The sequence below is a fragment of the Papio anubis genome, chromosome 17, assembly GCF_008728515.1.
Source record: "Papio anubis isolate 15944 chromosome 17, Panubis1.0, whole genome shotgun sequence".
Classification (NCBI taxonomy): domain Eukaryota; kingdom Metazoa; phylum Chordata; class Mammalia; order Primates; family Cercopithecidae; genus Papio; species Papio anubis.
The window spans coordinates 43002495-43025375 of NC_044992.1; the positions used below are offsets into that span (position 1 = coordinate 43002495).

At 46.5% G+C, this 22881-nt stretch overlaps 1 protein-coding gene across 5 annotated transcripts in view; it reads left to right on the top strand.

The window, feature by feature from the left end:
- Positions 1-8348: 8348 nt before the first annotated feature.
- FAM117A (family with sequence similarity 117 member A) overlaps positions 8349-22881 on the top strand; it is a 53148-nt gene continuing 38615 nt past the window's right edge. For all 5 annotated transcript variants that reach the window (XM_021928986.1, XM_021928987.1, XM_003919626.4 and 2 more), the window contains exon 1: positions 8349-8609. In XM_021928986.1, the coding sequence (XP_021784678.1) occupies positions 8414-8609 (196 nt within the window). In that variant the 5' untranslated portion in view covers positions 8349-8413. The remainder of the gene's footprint in view (positions 8610-22881) is intronic.

The following is a 22881-nucleotide window of genomic DNA, read 5'->3' on the forward strand; positions in this document are numbered from 1 at the left end:
TATGGAGAGATGACCAAGACATACCTGCTTTCCTTAGGAAGCTTATATATTTTAGTGCAGGAGGGCTTTTTTTTTTTTTTTAAATGAGAAATACCAGCCTGGATATTCCATAGTCCAAAGAGCCATCTCTTCTGTCTCTCACAGTGACTCTTTAGGGATATCTTAAGAGCAGGTATATTTGTTTCCTGGGATATTCCCCTGAAAGATTAGCAGAGTCTCCCACACATCATCAATCTCTCAGAGATAAATTTATCTAAATCCTTTTTTGTTTTTCAAAACAGCTTGGTTGAGGTATAATTTGTAAACCATAAAATTCACCCATTACTTATGTATAATTCTATTATTTATTTATTCATTCATTGAGACAGACATCTCGCTCTGTTGCCCAGGCTGGAGTGCAGTGGCACAAGCTCAGCTCACTGCAACCTCCACCTCCCAGGTTCAAACAGTTCTTCTGCCTCAGCCCCCTAGTAGCTGGGATTACAGGCACCTGCCACCACGCCCAGCTAATTTTTGTATTTTTAGTAGAGATGGGGGGGGTGTCTCCATGTTGGCCAGGCTGGTCTCGAACTCCTGACCTCAAGTGATTCACCCACCTTGGCCACCCAAAACGCTGGGATTACAGTTGTGAGCCACCATGCCCAGCCTATTTTTATTTTTACTTTTATGGGACAGGGTCTCACTCTGTCACCCAGGGTGGAGTGCAGTGGTATGATCGTGGCTCACTGCAACCTCCACCTCCCAGGCTCAACAGATCTGCCAGCCGCAGCCTTCCGAGTAGCTGGGACTACAGGCATGCGCCACCACACTCGGCTAATTTTTGTAGTTTTTGTAGAGACAGGGTTTCACCATGTTGACCAGGCTGGTCTTGAACTCCCGGGTTCAAGTGATCCTCCCACCTTGGCCTCCCAAAGTGGTGTGATTACAGGCGTGAGCCACCACGCCTGGCCGATTCTATTATTTTTAAGTATATTTATAGAATTGTGCAACTATCATAACATTCTAGCTTAGGAACATTCCCATCACCCCAAAGAGTTTGAAAAAGTGTTGATTGGCAGGTAATCCCTGCTCCCACCTCCAGTCCTAGGCAATCACAAATCTGTTTGCTCTCTCTGTAAATTTGCCTTTCTGGACATTTCATGTACATGGAATCATATAATACGTAGTTCTTTGCGCCTGGCTTCTTTCATTTAGCATAATGTTTTCAAGGTTCATTCATGCTATAGCAAATATCAGTAGCTTGTTCCTTTTTGTGGCTGAAAAGTACTCCATCTAAATTCTTTTTTTTTTTTTAATACGGAGTCTCACTCTGTCAACTAGGCTGGAGTGCAGTGGCGCGATCTCAGCTCATGGCAACCTCTGCCTCCTGGGTTTAAGCAATTCTCCTGCCTCAGCCTCCCGAGTTTTAGCTGGGATTACAGGCACGCACCACTATGCCCAGCTAATTTTTGTATTTTTAGTAGAGACAGGGTTTCACCATGTTGGTCAGGCTGGTCTTGAACTCCTGACCTCATGATCTGCCCACCTTGGCCTCCCAAAGTAGTGGGATTACAGGCATGAGTCACCATGCCTGGCCCTAAATTCTTTTAGAAGTTGTTTATGTTTTTTGGTTTTTTTGGTTTTTTTTTTTTTTGAGACGGAGTCTCGCTCTGTCGCCCAGGCTGGAGTGCAGTGGCCGGATCTCAGCTTACTGCAAGCTCTGCCTCCCGGGTTCACGCCATTCTCCTGCCTCAGCCTCCCGAGTAGCTGGGACTATAGGCGCCCGCCACCACGCCTGGCTGTTTTTGTATTTTTTCTTGAGACGGATCTCATTTGTCGCCTGGCTGGAGTGCAGCGATCTCGCCACCGTAAAGTTCACCCCGGCTTACGCATTTTCCTGCCTCTGCGCCTCCCGAGTAGTTGGGGACCACAGGCGCTCGCCACCTCGCCTGGCTGTTTTTTGTATTTTGTAGAGACGGGTTTCACCGTGTTCACCAGATGAAACCCGGACCTCCTGACCTTCAGATCCCGCCTCGCCTCCCAGCCTCCCAAAGTGCTGGGATTACAGGCTTGAGCCACCGCGCCCGGCCAGTTTTTTGTATTTTTTAGTAGAGACGGGGTTTCACCGTGTTAGCCAGGATGGCCTCGATCTCCTGACCTCGTGATCCGCCTGTTTCGGCCTCCCAAAGTGCTGGGATTACAGGCGTGAGCCACTGCGCCCGGCCCAGTTGTTTATGTTTTGAGGCAGCACTGAACAGGATGCAGAAGTCCTGGTCCTTTGCTTGTCTCTGATTTGCTGAATGGCCTCTGACAAGTCCTTCCCTTGTCTGGGCATCTGTTTCTAGGTCTGTAATGTGAGAGGCTGAATCACATATAGTTTCTAATGTTTCTTCCAATTGTTTGTTTAAAATCTACTTTGTATTTTTCTTAGAGTGCCATTAAGTCCAATATTCTAGAGTTTTATTTTATTATTATTTATTTGTGTATTTATTTATTTATTTTGAGACGAAGTCTTGCTCTGTCACCCCGGCTGGAGTGCTGTGGCTCACTGCAAGCACCGCCTCCTGGGTTCATACCATTCTGCTGCCTCAGCCTCCCGAGTAGAATAGCTGGGACTACAGGCGCCTACCACCACGCCTGGCTAATTTTTTTTGTATTTTTAGTAGAGAGGGGTTTCACCGTGTTAGCTAGGATGGTCTCGATCTCCTGACCTTGTGATCCACCTACCTTGGCCTCCCAAAGTGCTAGGATTACAGGCGTGAGCCACCGCGCCTGGCCTATTCTAGAGTTTTAATGTCTCTGATCCTACATTTACCCTTTACCTGTTTGAAAACTTACACCATATCATTTATTGTCAAGGACGAGAATCTTCATTTTATTTATTTATTTATTTAATTTTTTTTTTTTTTTTTTGAGACGGAGTCTCGCTCTGTCGCCCAGGCTGGAGTGCAGTGGCCGGATCTCAGCTCACTGCAAGCTCCGCCTCCCGGGTTCACGCCATTCTCCGGCCTCAGCCTCCTGAGTAGCTGGGACTACAGGCGCCCGCCACCTCGCCCGGCTAGTTTTTTGTATTTCTTAGTAGAGACGGGGTTTCACCTGTGTTAGCCAGGATGGTCTCGATCTCCTGACCTCGTGATCCGCCCGTCTCGGCCTCCCAAAGTGCTGGGATTACAGGCTTGAGCCACCGCGCCCGGCCTAATTTATTTTTGAGATGGAGTCTCATTCTATCACCCAGGCTGGAGTGCAGTGGCACGGTCTCGGCTCACTGCAGCCTCCGCCTTCCAGGTTCAAGGGATTCTTCTACCTCAGCCTCCCAAGTAGCTGGGACTACAGGTGCACGCCACCATGGTCAGCTAATTTTTGTATTTTAGAAGAGACGGGGTTTCACCATGTTGGCTAGGCCGGTCTTGAACTCCTGGCCTCAGGTGATCTGCCTGCCTCAGCCTCCCAAAGTGCTGGGGTTACAGGCATGAGCCACCACACCCAGCCAAGAATCTTCATTTTAAAAGGGCTGCCATTTAGCAAGGAAAGTAGATGCCCACTGAGAGCAAAAGGAGACTGAAGGGGTGAATGTCAGCCAGTCTGAATGAAGAAGGAACAAGTGAGAGAACTAAGAAAGAAGACAGCATGTGGTGGGCCACAGCAAGGGACAAAATGAGTCAGAGAAAGTACTGAAGGTCAAAATCCAGGCCATCTGGCTACCCTGAGAGTAAGAGGGAAGGGATGCAGGGAGAGGGAGGCACCAGAGTGGGAAGAGATGCTGAGGGCTAGGACCCCCCCTCCCTACTCTGTTCCCATAACCTCATTCATTCCCTCAACCCTCCTTCCCAATCCCTCTCAGGCTGCTTTGCTCCTTCAGTTCTGACCCCATTTCCTCAGGATCTTGTTCCCTGAGGAGCCAGTCCTGACATTTCAGACACAGGCTGAGTAAAGGAGGTAGGTCGGAAAGAGACACAGTGTATCTGCGTCATCTTATTTTCTGTTTTATTATTTTGGAACTTGGGAGGGGGGAGCAAAGACGTAAGCATTTAGAATTTACTAGGAAGTTCAGAGACTGTCTTCCACGTACCAAGGAATACCAAGACTTCTCTAGTCTGCTGAATAATTGCTACTGGGTATCATATTTTGAAGGGTAAAAATAGTGATTTGAAACTCCCATTCTTGTTGGTTATTGCGGCATAAATGGAGGCACAGGGTGGAATTCAAGGTGCCCTGGATGTAGGCCCAGCGAGGTCCTTCAGGAGTGGAAAGTTCCTCTCGATTCAGTAGCCAGCAGGGTAAGGCTTCCCTGCTGATCCTCTGATCTGCCAAAAGTTGCCACAGCCTTTTGCCCTTGGTAGTATCTTAGACTCTTGCAACTTTTAAGACTTGAAACCTCATAGGGACTGCTTGGGGAATGGCTATATCTCTGACTTACACCTGTAGGAAAAATAATGCCAATTCCTTGAGTCCTCATTTATTTCTGACATTTAGCTGTGGACATCCCAAGAGCATGCTGCAGTCATGGGCCTAAGCATTTGCTGTTGGAAACCCATAAAGCAAATAAGTCTCTTATAGATTAAAAAAAATTATTGATGCACTTAGTATCTTTAATCCTCTACTTTTTTTTGTTGTTGTTGTTAGACAGTCTTGCTCTGTTGCCCAGGCTGGAGCACAGTGGTACGATCTTGGCTCACTGCAGCCTCCGCCTCCTGGGTTCAAGCAATTCTCTGCCTCAGCCTCCCTAGTAGCTGGGATTACAGGCGCCTGCCACCATGCCCGGCTGATTTTTTGTATTTTTAGTAGAGACGGGGTTTCACCATCTTGGCCAGGCTGGTCTTGAACTCCTTACATGGTGACCCACCCGCCTCAGCCTCCCAAAGCGCTGGGATTACAGGTGTGAGCCACGATGCCCGGCCAGTCCTCTACTTTTGATGTTTTTAAGTGTGATCCTCTGACCCAAAGTCTCTGAAAGCAGGAACCAGGTCATGTATCCCAAATGAACTAGCATCTAGCCCAGGGCCACTTCTGCATACAGGCTTCACGGCCTGCTGGCTTGTGAACTTCAGCACAGGGACAATGTCTCTGAACATTATTGTCATTCAGAGCTTAGTGCCTAGCTCAGTGTCTGGCACATAATGGTCATTTCAATAAACTTGTGATGAGCTAATTAATTAATGGCAATGATGTTGATAAGGGTGACAGTAAGGGCAGTAGCAAAGTTTTGTTGCAAGTTAGATGCTTTGTAATGAATGCAAGGCATCTCCCCTTAGCAGCACACAGCCTCCCCAAAGCCAAGGCTTCTTTCATTGGAGGAAGCAGACAGGGGTTCATCTTCAGAGGTAGTCCTTATCCTCCCATCATGCCCATGCCAGGAGAAGCTATTAGTGATAGAGAAGAGAATAAGAGACAGCTGGTTGAGCATGATACCTAGTAAGGAGAGGACCAAATTCTTCTATGCATGCCTCCCTTGTCAGTCCTCCAGCTAAGATCAACTTTAGTGTCTTGCCAGCAACTTATCAAGAAAGACCATGACTTTCTGGACTCAGAAGATCCATTTCTTCAGCTTTACCACCTCCACTGGCTCTTTTTCTACTGTCCAGGTTCTTAATTTCTGGTACCTTGGCTTTGGAATAAAGTTTAAACACAGTATCCATGGAACCATGCATATTACTTCTCTCTCTGAGGGAAGAAAGCATCTGTACAATAATGTGTCACCTTATTTTTAGAACAAGTCTGTGAGGTTGATGGAGCAGGGGTGATTCTGGCACAGAGAGAGGAAGCCACTTACCCAAAGTGTTTCAAGATCCTCATCCTAGGGCTTTACTTCTAAACACACATTGTCTGGCTCAGCTAATAAATACCACTCATCATCTCCTAAGACTGAGAATTTACATGTTGAGGGGTCCTAACATAGTATAAGTTGTCAGACAAGAAAAGCTTTCAAAAGACCAACTAGTCTACCTTTTGCCTCTCAGGCAGGACCAGTGGTCTAGAAGTTGAGTGTTGGTTGGGAAAGCATTGAATCTGGAGTCAAAAGACCAAGGATGTAAGTCCTAGGTCTGCCATTTACTAAGATGATCTTGGGCAAGTCACCTAGCCTCTGTAGAACTTAACCTCCCGAAGAATGAGGACAATAATATCTGCATTTTCTGCCTTACATGCCTATTGTGATAATTAAATGAGATAATGTATGTGAAAGCTATAAAACACTAGACAGATGTTAATTTTAGCATCTTAATCAGATTTGCATCTTTGGAGACTCTTTATGTAAGATATAAACAGTAATTCTGTGTTCTTAAGAAAATTTTACACTCATAGAGATCAGGAACTCAGCTCTGGAGTCAGGCTACCTGGGTAACCTTGGGCATGTTACTGTACTTCTCCCTGAAGTTTCAGTGAAGAGGAAATAATACCCATTTCACAAGTGTGATCTTGAGCATTAAATAAGATAAGGTATGCATGGTACTTAACATGTACCTAGCATGGAGAGAGGAATTCAATGAATATTCGTTGCTAGCATTACTGATTTTATTAATGAAGATGTGAGGCAGGGTGGTTCAATATGATTGATGTGTTAGAGATTTGAGCTAGAAATCAAAAGGACTCACTTCCTTGGACTTCTGTTTCACTACTTGCACCATGGTAAGAATCCACGTTTTTCCTTTTCCAGATTGTCATGAGGATTTTTAAAAAGTATATGAAGACTTTGAACTACTTGAAATTGAGGAACAATATAAATGCAAGATATCTTTTTTCAACTGAGTTAATTAAGCTTATAAAGACTGAGTTTTTAATCAGTTCATCAATTTTTGTTTATTACTGTCTTTGATTAGGTTGTCCTCTTCATGGAAAAGTAGTACAGCAATTCTTCAATCAATAAAACAGTTCAAATGTCAGATCTTGAGGTAAATCCTTCAAAACTGCAAAAGTACACTCTTTGCAAAGAAAACCTTTCTTCAGGATGTTCCATTGCCTTAATTCATTCACTATATGTAGGCTACTTTTAATATTCAACCCACTCTTGAATTTCCACTTTGGGTATTATCTACTTTCAATATTTAATCCCAGAATGACCTCGCCTTGCCTCACAGCAGGCTCCCAGATTACCTCTTTTTCTCTGATTAGTTAGTATGGCTTCAGGGAATATCTTCTTTTTAACATTAAACTGGGCAAAAACAGAAATAGAAAGAAAAATCTGTAGCAAGATCAAAAATAGAATTCACAGCTAAATATAAATCTGGAGGGAATTATTCAATTATTTGGATGGTCCCTAATCACAGACAATCCAGGGTTGATTGACTTTTGCTTTTTCCATATGTAGAACAAAATGATTAACAAATACCAAGAGTAATTTTTTTTTTCTTTTGAAGCATAATGCTTTTCAATAGTATCGTAAATGTTATTTTCTTTCCCAAATCCCTTTATATATATTGCAGCATGTGCTTTTCACAACTGCGTGCATTCATTCTCTTTGGGGACCTTCCACTCTCATTTTGACTTGTAGGTCAGAGAGCATTGATCTGGGAAGACCAGGATTTGTTAACGGAGTCACGGTGCAAACTTGGGCAAGTTTTTTAGTCGCTTTGTTCCTTTCACTCTGCTGAGCTAGACTTGGAGTGGACGACTCTGAAGGGAAATTCCCTGCTTCTTTTCAGAGTCCCAATTTAATTTACAGGCTAGCAATTGTTTTTTTAAGGTTGGATCAACACCAAGTAGGGACTTGGAAATGTGGAGAAAGACAGATGTGAGTGTCACATGAGGCAAGGTCGCCATTAAATGCACAAATATAATGCAAATCACATGTAAATAATATGCAAACCTTGCATTAATTTGTAGGCTCTTAGTTTGGAGGTTGTAAGTAGCACTGAGATCCTATAAGGATTTAAAACTAATGTTTTTTAGGTTAAATTAAATGTAATACTTTTTGAAGGTATCGCTTTCTGGGTGATTCAGGGACTCAACTGTTTAAAGTTTGACACTGCTCCCTACTCCCGCCCCCAAAAATTATTTCACTAGTGTTTGATTCCAACCTACACCCAGCGCCGCCCCCACTCTCCAGCTCAGCCTGACGTCACGTGACATTATATTTGCATACTACCTGGGACTGGGTGTGACGCTCCCCTATTCCGCGTCTTCTCATTGGTGGCGTTGGAGAACCAGCCCTCTTCTGTACAGGCCAATCAGCAGCTCCTGGGATGTTGGAAAGCCGAAGGGGGCGGTGTGAGGGTGGGGTCTTGGCTTGGATCGCTAGGCACATCGACCAATCGTCCTCGGAAAGGGAAGGCTAAGCCGTGGATTGGTTGGGGTGGAAGGTCTGGGTTTTCGCAGTCCAATGACAGCTCTAGGATGAGGGGGCCGGTCCCCGCCCCGTAGAGCAGATAAGCAGCGGCAGCGGGGGTTGGGGGGCTGTGTGGGGCTCGCTGTGGGGCTGAGGCAGGCAGCCGGGCGGGCCATGGCAGGGGCCGCAGCGGGCGGCAGAGGCGGAGGTGCCTGGGGGCCGGGGCGCGGAGGGTCGGGGGGGCTCCGACGGGGCTGCTCTCCCCCAGCCCCCGCCGGCTCCCCCCGGGCTGGGCTGCAGCCGCTCAGGGCCACGATCCCCTTCCAGCTGCAGCAGCCGCACCAGCGCCGGGACGGGGGTGGCCGTGCAGGTGAGCCGGGCCTGGAGCGGGTGCCGTGGGAGGAGCCGTTGGGGGAGGGGGGGCGCGTGACCGGGGGAAGGGGACGGGGAGAAGTGTGAGGGGAAAGTGGATGGGGGCGAGGGAAGAGAAAGGGGGCGTTCAGAGTCTATGAGGGCGGAGGGAGCGAGAGCGAGGAGCCTTGAAACGTGGGGAGCACCGCTGGGACGGAGTGTGCGGGGAGTCGGGTCCCGGAGGTGAGGGGAGGGACCTGGCAGATGGAGGCTGGCTTTGGGGGCGTAACCGAAAAGTGGGCAGAGGTGTCGTGTGGGGTGAGTGGAAGATGCAGGGGGTGGGAGCGAGGCGTGAGGAGGAGTGGCGGGCGGTGGGGGCGCCCCGTTCGGAGGGCTGGCGCTGGGAGCAGGAGTCGGTGGGCGCTGGACGCCTGCACGGGGAGGGGGAGGGGCATGGAGCAGAGCCCCGTGCAGCCATGTGTTACTTCTCCAGCTTGAGTTTGGCCCCAGCATCCCTCTCTACTGCGCTGGAGTTCCATTCTCCACCACTTCACGTGCGCTTCCCTTTATGCCACCTCCTGGAGCTGATTTCTTCTCAGCCCTTTGGAATAAGTTAGTTTAACGGCTTTTACCGTGGTGCAAATGCCACGCTCCCTACATTCTTCTCCCTGTGTCCCAGAAGTTGTATGTTCCCAGATTGTTGACCTGCTTAATATGGCTGTCTCATTCCAACCATCGTTTGTGTGCGAGCGTGTGTGTGTGTGTGTAGCGGGGAGAGACCTGGGCAGTTTTGCCCCCTGCCTTTCTACTCCCTTCATCCCCCTACCCACCAAGGCTGTTTTGTCCTGGGCATTGCAGCCAACGTGGCAGTGGGGTGAGGGCTACAGTCAAGTGCACGGTGGCAAGTACCCCACTTTCTGAACAGCACTGAAATGGGTTCTTAATAACAGCTTGATGTGGTGGCTGTGGGGAAACTAGGGAGAAGCAAACTTAACCTTGCTTTCATACTCCAATCTGTGACGGATCCCACAAATGCAAGTACTTAGGAACGGGAAAAGGAACCTACTTGCATGAGGAGGTTGGCAATAAGTTGAAAGTGAGGCTTGTATTTGATTCACACCAGATGTGAAAAGATCATTGCACACTTCCAAAGCCGGAGCCTCTACCAAATGTACAAAAGTCATGATCCCTGCCATCTTAACGGTTAATGACATTCTCTAAACCAGAGTCTCTTGAGCTTCTGATGATTACTAAGCCTAGTTACTGCACATCTTCCTGCTTCTGCGGGGCTATTACAGAGTAGTAGCTACTACAGGGCTACTCCTTGCTAGGTAGGAATGGGATTAAGAGGATCTCAGGTAGAAAGCCCCCAAGTCTTTCTGGACTTTTCACTGTATATGTTAGCATCACATCTTGGGATGCAGAAACTTGGTCAAATCCGGTAGCAAGATGGTGACCAAGTAGTAAAAGTATGTTTAGAATCTGGTGGTGCAGAGTAAGGCAATGCCCAGACTAACTCATGCCTATCATGAGTTATAAAGCAAACCACGCGACTACAAACTTGTTGGTTTTGTTTGGGCTTCCTTGAAACCCCGGGAAGTTGGTAGAACAAGAACCAGAACCTTAGTCACTTTTAGTGGAAAACAACAGAAAGCCTACCTGTATAGCAGCTGGAAACTGATTAGCAATCATATTTTAAGATCAGTTATTTTGTGTCTACTATAGAACTAATATTAAAAGGACAATTGCTGGTGGATGCTGTGGAAGGGAGAAGAATGTAGGTTTGGATGTCTGGGTTCATTACACGGCCTGCTCCTTTTATAGAGCCAGAGGCCCTGGGATACTGGTAGAAATGTAGGAAGCTAGAGCTCTGCATAACTTGTCAGGTGATTTAGGGTAAGTTGGGTGGACTCTTGCTTATAGATTGCGCTGATCAATAATTTATCCACTTATTAATATCCCAGAAGCTTTAATAAGGCATTTGCCTAGTTGGTAGTGGGGGGGATTATTTGTAGATTTTCAGTATGGCAGGAGAGGGGAAAAAATAGGAGGAGGAGAGAGTAGCCAGAGCATATGGCCTTCTTTGTGGCCAGGCATTAGGGGAATGTACCTGGCCTCTGTTTTGGAGGCACATCAGGGCTTTTACATGTTAACTTAAGCCCACGTATGTGTTCACATTATTTCTATTCCTTGGCCTTGGAAAGCACCAGAGGTGGTTTTCTCTAGGATAGTAGAGTATATGGGATAAAAGGAAACCCCTTGTAGTCATAAACCTTTAAGAGAATGGCACTGGGAGCTGGAGTGCCTGGGTTTTAAATCCGGGTTCTGCCATTTACTAGTTGTGTGACTTTGAGGAAGTTCTTTCTGTGTCTTAGTTTCCTCATCTGTGGATAACAATATCTATATCATAAGAATTAAATGAGTTAATAGATAGAAAGTGCTTAAAACGTGCCTGGCACATGAGAAATTTATAAAAGTGTTTACTGCTGCTTATATTATTATTCCCTCTGCTCGCCAACGTGAGAGCACTGTTGGCCAGAGCCCATTGCCTTTTCAGGCTTCAAAGAGCAAACCCAGATTGATCTGAAACCAGTACTACAGGTTTCAGACTTTCAGGGCCTCCTCTTGCATTTTTATTCTCTCATCTTTTAAAATGAGCTTTCTAAACAGAGCTCTGAAACCCAGCTGTTTAAAAAGGCATGTGAGCTGGGACTGGGCTTCAGGAACAATTAAGTTCGTCCCTGTTTCTCTTGCCCATCTCAAAGTGATGTAACGCTCAGGGCTGTGCAGTTATCTCCCCACCACACATCCTGCTGTGTTCTTGACAAGACATATTAGACCTTGTGAAAAGGGTTATGGTGTAAAAAGCAGGATTTGCCTTCTGCAACCATTCATCCATAAGGTTTGTCTTTGTAAAATGAGGAATGGCTTCATTTTTATGAGCCTGGGCTAGGAGTGAGGAAGGCTGAAGAGAGTGGAGAGAAAAATGAAAGTCAGCTCTAGAAAAGCTAAGCGCCACTAGTGGGTAATAGAAACCTACGATAAATTTCTTACTGCAATTCTCCCTTAAATTAAATTCTCTTTTGTGTCTTATGTCACTTAGAGGCTGCTAACTTTTATGCTCTTCCAGGACCATGATGAAGGACAAAATAGGACTAGGAGGTGAATTGTTCTGGGTTCTAGTCCTGCCTATCTTGTTTAGTATGTCTGTATGTTCTTAGGATGAAGATAATGTTAATCTAGCTTTGCAAATTATTTCTTCAGTGGACCAGCCCCACTGGGACCAGCTGGGTGCCAGGGAAGCTAAATGCTGCCTTGGAACCTCCTCTGACCACCAGAACCTTCTTTAACCAGGGATTGGCAGTTATGATCTACAGGCCATATCTGGCCCTGGACCTGTTTTTGTAAATAAAGTTTTATTGGAACCAGCCACACTGCTTCATTTAAATATTGTCTAGGGCTGCTTTTGTGCTGTTGGTGAAGAGTTGTGATAAAGACTGTAGGGCCCACAAAGCCTAAAATATTTACTATATGTCACTTTACAGAAAAGTTTGCCAACTCTTGTCTCAAACAGTATACCTGTTTTTCCTATATAAAGATCAGTTTCAAACGTGTGTAATATAAACCTCAGAAAATTCTAAGGCGGTAAAGAAAATGAACAAGCCTGTAGTCCCACTCATATTTTAAGGCAAAAGAAAAGAGGGTCACCTGCTTCCAGTCAGTTCTCAATCTTTGTAGAACATGGTCATGTGTGAATCCAGCTTCTCCACCCCCACCATTGTCAGGTGATATGTTCGGTAGACATAAGCTAATTTGAATTGACATAAAACCTTAACTGTTAGGCAAATTTGCCCCCTCTCGTCTCTTAACCCGTTTCCCCCAACCTGACAGCCCACAACTGCGGTGAACACATTTCACAATCAGATGTAAATTACTTTAGGCTTATCTCCTGTTTTGAATTTTTTTCATTACCTTTTATTTTTCTGAACAGATTAAGGAGAGCTGGCAGTAGTCATGGTTGCCCTAAAATATTGGCTTCCCCACGGGGACATAAGAAGGGTAGTTTATATCAAATGTCGATTAGGTTCCCCAGGATGGCTGTTTCGTGAATACAAGGCTGCAGTGCTTATATTATTAAATTGTTAAACGCCTTTCTTTGCAATGCTTTGAAAACTTATTTCTTGGGGGATGGGTGTTTAGATAGGTCTGGAACCATAAAAAGGAGGTTGCATATTAGAGTCCCTAAGAGAAAGCCCACAGCAAACTAGTCCACATGGCTACTGGTGCCAGAAACAGGCTGGAGATTAGAAGAGAGTTCCAACCTTTCCATGCCAAGGCATCATCTTGCTATAATGAGGCCTGGGGGTGCAGTTAAAACCCTTTAAGAGCTACAATTGCCCTTCTAAAACCTGTGATTGAGGCAGCTTCTGTTTGGGAAGCATTAAAACACCAGACACTTCCTAGCCCAACACTGCTAACTGTTGCTTTTGACAGCTTTGCCAGCACCAGGCACATACATGGTCAGCAAAATGCACTGCTGAAGCATCTGACTCTTAAATGTTATCACCAGTGATGACATCCTTGAAATTGGGGGCTAGCTGCTTAACTGCTTTATCTCTTTGGTACCCAAAGGAGTGTGAGTCCATGTGTTCTTCAGTATTTTGGATAGCAAAGGATTATATAGTACGAGAAGGTCTCACTTATATAACATGGAGCTAAGAGATCTTAAACCATTTGAGGTCAGTGTCAGAGGGGTGAGAACAACAGTGGGCTGTGATGGCAAGAGGACATTGTTCTCTCACGTTCTAGACATATAGATCTTTAGAAAGTTGGAGGCAGTAATGCAAACCTTTCATAGTGATGGTGCTAATTTAGGTGTTACCACAATGGTTGGTGGGCTTTAGTAGCCAAGAGAACACTATGCCTGTATTTTCTGCTGAATTCAGTTTATTTTGAATGGTGTGATGGGCATCAGGGCCACTCTATTCCTTGATCTTGGAAGAACTGTTAGAGCATCTTCCTCCAGATTCTTAGATGACTCACATAGAGCCTTCCTGCTAAAGGATTCAGACTTTAGGTGTGGCATGTTCTGAGGGGCAGGTCTGGTTATGGAGTTCTTACTGACACTATCACGTTTGACTCTAGCTGAAGTGTTCTGACTAGACCTGCCTGGGCTTACCCTTACTCCACAGGCAGTTTGGAGCCTTTTATTTAATTAATTAATTAATTAATTTTATCTTTATTTTTATTATTTTTTTGAGACAGAGTCTCACTGTGTCACCCAGGATGAAGAGCAATGGCACGATCTCGGCTCACTGCAACCTCTGCCTCCCAGGTTCAAGCCGTTCTCCTGTTTCAGCCTTTCAAGTAGCTGGGACTACAGGCACCTACCACCACACCTGGCTAATTTTTGTATTTTTAGTAGAGATGGGGTTTCACCATATTGGCCAGGCTGGTCTCAGACTCCTGACCTTGTGATCCACCTGCCTCGGCCTCCCAAAGTGCTGGGATTACAGGCGTGAGCCACCGCGCCCAGCTTATTTATTTATTTTTTGGAGACAGACTCTTACTCTGTCACCCAGGCTGGAGTGCAATGGCACGATCTTGGCTTACTGCAACCTCCACCTCCAGATTCAAGCATTTCTCCTGCCTCAGCTTCCCAAAAAGCTGGGATTACAGGTGTGCACCACCATGTCCAGCTAATTTTTTTGTATTTTTATTAGAGACGGGGCAGGGGATTTCACCATGTTGGCCAGGCTGGTCTCCAACATCTGACTCAGGTGATCCACCCGCCTTGGCCTCCCAAAGTGCTGGGATTACAGGCGTGAGCCACCACACCTGGCCCTGGAGCCCTTTTAAAGCAATGGAAAGGAAAACCTTATGTGTCACTCCCAGTTCAGAGCAAAGGTAGATGCTCACCAGAGAGTGAGTTAGTGAGAATGGATAGTCTCTTCTTGGGTTAGTAAGCTCTGCCATCCTTTGAGATGCATGTTACCCTTCTTTGTCACAGAAGTGGGAACAGGGAAGAGTGGAAGCAAAGAAAGGATGGGTGGGAAATCTGGTCAGTTCCCCCCTTTGTCTAGGTTCAGTCTTCACAGAGGGCTCCATTATTTGGTTAGCAGGATATGAATTAACCAAACATTAGCCAAATCTACTCACATTATTAGGTCAAAAACAAATCCTGATCTCAGAAAGGGAAGAGTTGTGGATGATATTTGAAATTTCTAAGTTATCTGTGCCTCAGTTTTCTCCAGTTTGTGGAGCTCATGAAGGGGCCGTTGTTGTTGGCAACATCTGGATGGTGGGAGGTTCTCGTAACAGCTGGCTGCTAGTGTTCAGGCTCGGCTCATGGTCCCCACCAAACCTCCTGGTTTGGAAAACTCTGCCTGGCACTGTGCTTTCCCCTCAGGGGCACTACAAAGCTGAATGCCTAGCTTTGCAGTCATTTAAATGCTTCACCTTAGGCCCACATACGCCTTGATCGACCCTTACTGTGTGGGAGCACTGCAGCTAATCAAGGGTGGCTTTAATGAACTTAAAAGAATGCTATCGAAGTATTTCATAATAGAAAAATTTCAAATCCAGGCCCTGAGGGACCTGGAACTGAAGTCCAGGCCATGTGCAGACATTTACCCTGCCCTGCTCAGGCATACAGGTTTGTGGATTTGCTCAGGAGCCCTCGAGAGTTGCTGGGGGAGTGGAGGAGGGATGGATTGCCTTTAGCTCAGCTCTGCGTACATTAGCAGTTTGAGCTCCCAGCTCCCTAGTAAAAGGGGTGGAGGCTAGGGGAGGCCTGAGAATACTCGGAGGGTTTTGGTTGCTCTGAAGCAGCTGGCCTGTGATCAAGGGTTAAGGAGTTTTCTCTCAAAGACTGCCTGAATGTGGCTTCTTAGAGGATGGATGGTATTTGACAGAACAAAGCTGTAGGTTTGGGGTGCCTCTTCTCTCTCTCTCTTTTTTTGAGGCAGAGTCTCATTCTATATCTCAAGCTGGAGTGCAGTGGCGTGATCTCAGCTCACTGAAACCTCCACGTCTCTGGGTTCAACCAATTCTCCTGCCTTACCCTCCCAAGTAGCTGGGACTACAGATGTGAGCCACCATGCCCAGCTAATTGCTGTATTTTTAGTAGAGATGGGGTTTTACCATGTTGGCCAGGCTGGTCTTGAACTCCTGACCTCAAGTGATCCCCCGGCCTTGGCCTCCCAAAGTGCTGGGATTACAGGTGTGAGCCACCGCCCCCAGCCTTTGTCTCTTTTTTTTTTTTTTTTTGAGAGATGGGGTCTAGCTCTGTCACCCAGGTTGGAATCCAGTAATGCCATCATAGCTCACCATAGTCTCCTGGGCTCAAGCCATCCACGGGGTGCCTCCTCTCTGACTCTGAGCTCCCTATCCTGTAAACGAAGGATGACTTTTCCAGGGAAGCCATGTTTGTTAGGGGCAGCCTAGTTCACCCCCAGCTCTGCCACTTGAGTCCCTTATCATCTGATCCTAAATGAAGACATGCAGGAGAGCACCAAGATATTACATCCTCAAAGGTCAAAGGAAGGATTAATGTGCAACCCTAAAAGCAGATTGCTAACACATCCATAAGTGAATAAAATATAAATTCAAGCTGGAGGAGGCAAAGAATGAAGAAATACTCAGTGTTTGGTGAGGTTAATTAGAGAAAACTACTGGGATGTTTTGAGAAGGCTTTAAAAAAAAATTGTCAATGTATTATTCTCCCTAAGGTTAAATTAAGTTTTTACTCTCTCCTTTCCTTTCCCTTTCAAAAGTGACATTGTTTCACCTTGTCTAGTCAGCTATATTCCTTATTTTTCTCAAACCTCTTGAGTCCCTTCTGCCCTATACTGGAAATTGTGTGCCTGCCTTTTTAAGAGTAGGCACCTCATGTTTCAAGTTCAAGTGCAATGGAACTCACCCTGCAGCTTGAACAGATTTGAGTGTTTTTGCAGAGGGAGGGCCAGGGCAGATGGGGAGTGTCATGCTCAATAAATACTTGTTGGATTGAGTTGCTGGGGAGGCAGCAGAGTGGGGAGAGTAAGCCACACCTCCCCCAGGCTCACTCAGAATGGTCTTTCCCACTTCTGGTCCCCACATACTGTTCCCCCTCTGTAATACCTCTCTTCAGCTACTTACAAGGCAAAACCCCCTGAAGTGTTAGTATTCTTTCTTTCCTTAAATCACTGGTCGCCTATTCATCCTGGTCATTCGGCTTGAAGCCCAGCTGGTGGCAAAGACGTGGCATTTCCATAGATGTCATTGCTAGGCCTGTAGGTTCTTTTCCCAACACACTTACAGCTAGAGGGTGAGCTTGGGCAGTTACCAGGTCGATCCATGGAAACAGCCAATGTGTAGGATTTTGTTATGATTTTGTTAAAAAGCCAGACTGCCTGGCTTTAGGCTTTGAAGTGGATATGGTGAGAGGCCAAGGAGACCAAGATGAATGCTAGCTGTCTTTTCACTCCAGGTAGATTTGTGCCAACTTCCTAGTAGTGTTCTGTGTAGCAAGGAGATGGAAGAAAACAAAATCTGGATCAGTGGCTTTTCTAGGCCAAGGAGGAGAATTATCTGTTGGCCCTGTGATGGCTTCAGAGGTGTGATCAGACTGGAAGTGCCCCCTCTCAAGCCAGCCACCATCCTGTAATAGCAGGCACTGCTATTTCTCCTCCCACCAACCACCAGATAGGGAAGTGTAAGAAAGAGATGCTTGTTATCAATTCACAGGCCCTGGACACTTAACACTGTTGTCCACAGAGTCTCTGTTCCCTGCCTTGAAGGTTGCCAACCATGTGTCTGGTGGCTTAGTGAAAATGACTTTTTTTCTTTTCTTTTTTTTTTTTTTTTCTTTTTTTTGAGACAGAATTTTACTTTTGTTGCCTAGGCTGGAGAACGATGGTGCCATCTCGGCTCACCGCAACCTCCACCTCCCAGGTTCAAGCGAGTCTCCTCCCTCAGCCTCCCAAGTAGCTTGGGATTACAGGCATGCACCACTACGCCCAGCCATTTTTGTATTTTTAGTAGAGATGGGGTTTCTTCATGTTGGTCAGGCTGGTCTCGAACTCCCAACCTCAGGTGATCCAACCCCCTCGGCCTCCCGAAGTGCTGGGATTACAGGTGTGAGCCACTGCACCCGGCCGAAAATGGCTTTTTTAACCTGCCCAGCTGGGTGTAAGTTTGAACAGAGTGAAAATGTGATTGGGAGCATAGGCAGATTATCTTACCCTCTCTTCCCTCCCCTCCTTCTCCTCTCTACCCCACACTCCCTTCCCTTTAAGAGTTTGCTGTGCTTGGCCGGGTGCGATGTCTCATGCCTGTAATCCCAGCACTTTGGGAGGCCGAGGCGGACGGATCACGAGGTCAGGAAATCAAGACTATCCTGGCTAACATGGTGAAACCCCGTCTCTACTAAAAATACAAAAAATTAGCCGGGTGTGGTGGCGGGCGCCTGTAGTGCCAGCTACTCAGGAGGCTGAGGCAGGAGAATGGCGTGAACCCAGGAGGCAGAGCTTGCAGTGCGCCGAGATGGCGCCACTGCACTCCAGCCTGGGCGACAGAGCGAGACTCCATCTCAAAAAAAAAAGAAAAAAAAAAAAAGAGTTTGCTGTGCTCTGTGCATGTCTGGTCGCCCACGTGGCTTTGGAAAAACCACTCCTGATAACACGTGCGCTCCCTGCCCCACAGCGGCAGGCTGGTGGAAAACTTGCCACACAGCCCCTGTTTGGGGATTGTCTTCTTAACTCCTGCCCATCAGATATGACATAAGCCAGGGGTGGGGTTGGGGTGGGAGTGGATAGCATTTGGTATGATAGAGGGGATGCAGCCAGAGGGCTTTCACAATATGGCATAGTCTGGATTTAGAAACTGGGGAGAGGAGGGCTATATGAACCACGTCCATGGGGGGTGTGCACATCTTAATGCTGAGAGCAGCACCTGGACTCTTTCTTATTGGAATCTGGGGTAGTTCTGTGTTCACAGAGGTAGACAAAAACAGTTGCTTCTATAGAAAGAAAGAGTCTCTGAATCTCAGCTCTAAAAGGCCCAAAAAATCACCTGTATTTTTCACTGAAATGGAGAATATAGATAGCATTAGGTTTTTTGTTTGTTTGTTTTGAGACAGAGTCTCACTCTGTTACCCAGGCTGGAGTGCAGTGGTGCAATCTCTGCTGACTGCAACCTCCACCTCCCAAGTTCAAGTGCTTCTCCTGCCTCAGCTTCCCGAGCAGCTAATTTTTATATTTGTAATAGAAACAAGGTTTCATCATGTTGGCCAGACTGGTCTTGAACTCCTGACCTCAGGTGATCCAACCGCCTCACCCTCTCAAAGTGCTGGGATTACAGGCTTGAGCCACCGTTCCTGGCCTTCATTAGTTTTGACAATATGTTCCATTTGTTTAAGTCTGTGGTGCTTCTGATGGGAACTCTCAACTGTTTTTCATGCATCTTCACAACAGTCCTGCAGGTGCAGGTGGCATTTCATTGTTTTTGCAGATAAGGAAACTGAGGCCCGGAAAGGAAGTACTTGTCCGAGACCAAATGACTAATAAACCCCTTTTGCTTAATTAGGCAAAGGGCATTTCCCACATATGCAGAAAAAGTCCGTTGTGAATTTTGTCTCAGGCTGGCATCCACTGCTACCTGCCCAGCACACCTCCAGCATTTGTTTCTCCTCTGTTTATATATCTGTATTCCAGGAGCAAAGATTCATTTGTTAAGCTAAGCAAAAGAGAATTGGGGCTGGGTGTGGTGGCTCACACCTGTAATCCCAGCAGTTTGAGAGACCGAGGCAGGCAGATCACTTGAGGTCAGGAGTTTGAGACTAGCCTGGCCAACATGGTGAAACCCCATCTCCACTAAAACTACAAAAATTAGCAGGGCGTGTTGACACCTGCCTCTAGTCCCAGCTACTCGGGAGGCTAAGGTAGGAGAATCACTTGAGTCCGGAGGCGAAGGTTGCAGTGAGCCAAGACTGCGCCACTGCCCTCCAGCCTGGGTGACATAGCGAGACTGTCTCAGGAAAAAAAAAAAAAAAAAGAATTGGAAACTGGGCTGCAAAGAAGTCTGTTTCTTCCTTTAGCACCCCAAGGTGACTATCCACACCATAAATACTCACTTGGTGTGGGTAGTTGGAAGATGATGGTTACTATTAATACATTATTACATGTGTGATACGGTGGCAGTTTTTGAGTGTTTCCAGCTGGTTTGAGATATACCATTTCCATGTAGAATGAGTAGCTAACGAGGGACAGATAGGACATAGGAGGCAAACCAAGTTTTTCTGCCTCTGTGGGGTGGTCATGTTTACTGAGCTTGGGGCAAGGCCATGTTAGGGAGACATGCAAAGATGGATCTTACAGGAAAAGGTTTCTTTCTTATGTGTGATTATGTGAAATCCAGAAAAGCACCCGGGAATACATGTGGGTGATGTGTTCCTATGGCAGGGGCAGGGTAATTGCAAGTGGCATTGTGCCGTGATAATAGCTTAGTTCTCTCTGTAGGGGACCCCTGGTGTAACCATCCCCCTACTTCTAGTGGGAAAGAAGCCTGGGGGGCGCAGGATCTGTCTGAGCATATCTCCCTCTCCTAGCTTTAGGTTAACTGAAAGTGGAGTCATTGTAATGTATGATAGTGCTCTTCCGCGACAGGCATGTGCCCAGTAAGAGAAATAGGAAGGCCTTGAACTCTGGGAGAAAGCTCCATCTAGGGACTACGTATCGTGGAGAATTGACTTCTTAGAGGTTATCTAACCCTCCCAAGTGGATCACAGGCTGCTCTTACCTCCCAAGCAGACTCTGTATAGAATTTTCTCTCTCTCTCTCTTTTTTTTTTTTTTAATAGAGATGGGGTCTCACTATGTTGCCCAGGCTGGTCTCAAACTCCTGGGCTCAAGTGATCCTCCTTCCTCAGCCTCCCAAAGTGCTGGGATTACAGGCATGAGCCATTGCACTTGGCCTAGAAATCTTTTTTTTTTTTTGAGACGGAGTCTCACTCTGTTGCCCAGACCAGAGTGCAGCGGTGCAATCTTGGATCACTGCAACCTCCACCTCCCAGGTTCAAGCATTTCTCCTGCCTCAGCCTCCTGAGTAGCTGGGATTACAGGCACCTGCCACCATGCCCGGCTAATTTTTTTGTATTTTTAGTAGAGACAGGGTTTCACCATTACTGGCCAGGCTGGTCTCAAACTCCTGACCCTGTGATCTGCCCATCTCAGCCTCCCAAAGTGCTGGGATTACAGACACGAGCCACTGCACCTGGCCAGGAAGTCTTTAATATTCTAATAACCATATGCTTATGTGAAATCTTTTTTTTTTTTTTTTGAGACCGAGTCTCGCTCTGTTGCCAGGCTGGAGTACAGTGGCGTGATCTTGTCTCACTGCAACCTTCGCCTTCTGGGTTCAAGCGATTCTCCTGCCTCAGCCTACTGAGTAGCTGGGACTACAGGCACATGCCACCATGCCCAGCTAATTTTTGTATTTCTTAGTAGAAGTGAGGTTTCACCATGTTGGCCAGGATGGTCTTGATCTCGACCTCGTGATCCACCCGCCTGGGCCTCCCAAAGTGCTGGGATTATAGGCGTGAGCCACCGTGCCCAGCCTTTTTTTTTTTTTTTTGTAGACAGTTTGCTTTTGTTGCTCAGGCTGAGTTCAGTGGCACAGTCTCAGCTCACTGCAACTTCCGCCTCCTGTGTTCAAGCGATTCTTCTGCCTCAACCTCCCAAGTAGCTGGGATTACAGGCACACACCACTACACCTGGCTAATTTTCGTGTTTTTAGTAGAGACAGGGTTTCACCATGTTGGCCAGGCTGGTTTCAAACTCCTGACCTCAGGTGATCCGCCTGCCTCAGCCTCCCAAAGTGCTGGGATTATAGGCATGAGCCATCATACCCAGCTGAAACCTTTCTTTCCTAGTTATTTCCCAACTTCACAAGGTAAAATCCCATTACAACAAATATTACAAAAATGCTTCTGTATGATAAAGCTGTTTCCATGGTTCATGTAAATGCTTTGTTGTTTTTTGTGGGGTTTGTTGTTTTAAAAAATATAGTAACTAATAATCATATATACCAAGCACTTTTTCTGGTACCTGTGTGTGTAATAGCTCATCTTTTTTTGAGATGGAGTTTTGCTCTTGCCGCCCAGGCTGGAGTGCAATGGCACAATCTCGGCTCACTGCAACCTCTGCCTCTGAGTTTCAAGCGATTCTCCTGCCTCAGCCTCCCGAGTAGCTGAGATTACAGGCACATGCCACCACGCCTGGCTAATTTTTGTATTTTTAGTAGAGACGGAGTTTCACCATGTTAGCCAGGCTGGTCTCGAACTCCTGACCTCAGGTGATCCGCCCACCTCGGCCTCCCAAAGTGCTGGGATTACAGTCGGGAGCCACCACGCCCGGCCAATAATAGCTCATCTCTAAAGCAGGAACACCTGAGTGCTTGCTGTTTGCATAGTAGACAAAGAAAAAGGAACAGAGCCGTGGAACCATCACGAAATAGCCATGCCTCCTTCGCTTCCTCTTCATCTTGATCCTCCCCTCCTCCAGTAGTTCCCTGTTCTTTTCAAATAGAACACCACACAAAAACCCAGTGAAGGAAAGTATGTGTGTGTGCGTGTGAGTCTGAATATGAGTGTGTGTCTTGCATGTGGACATGTGGGTGTGTTTGAGCATGTGTAAGAAAAAGTACATGTGAAGAAAGCAGACAGTAAAGCAAATGGGGCAGCTGTTACAATAGGCAAATCTGTGTAAAGATTATATGGGTGTTCTATGTACTGTTCTTACTCTTGCATCTATAAATTTGAAGTTATTTCCAAATAAGATACTTAACACATGGATATATGTGAGACTAATTTGACTGCACTAGGAGTTCTCTGGAATGGAAATTTTCTTCTACATCATGATAACATATCTTACTCTCCCCATTTAACAGATGGAACAACTGACACTCAGAGAAGTTAAGTGATCTATCTGAGTTCACATAGCACATGGGGCGGAGGCAGTATGTAGGCTCAGGTATTGACCATTATAGTAGGCCACTTCTTAGGCGACCATAGCTGGTCCTTACTACTCTAGCTGGACCAGGTTGGCATCAGATTCTGAGAGCTGATTGGGTGTCCGCTGCTGTGTGTCCCAGCCCAGTCCATGCCCCCCATTGACCCAGCAGTGGAGTCAGTGTTGACCCAGCAGTGGAGTCAGCAGGGTTGCAGCTGTCTGCTGAAGCACACTGAGCATATTCAGAATGGCCAGGAACCTTCTAGAGAAACTGCTTCCTTAGGCTAAGAAACACTGTCACTGT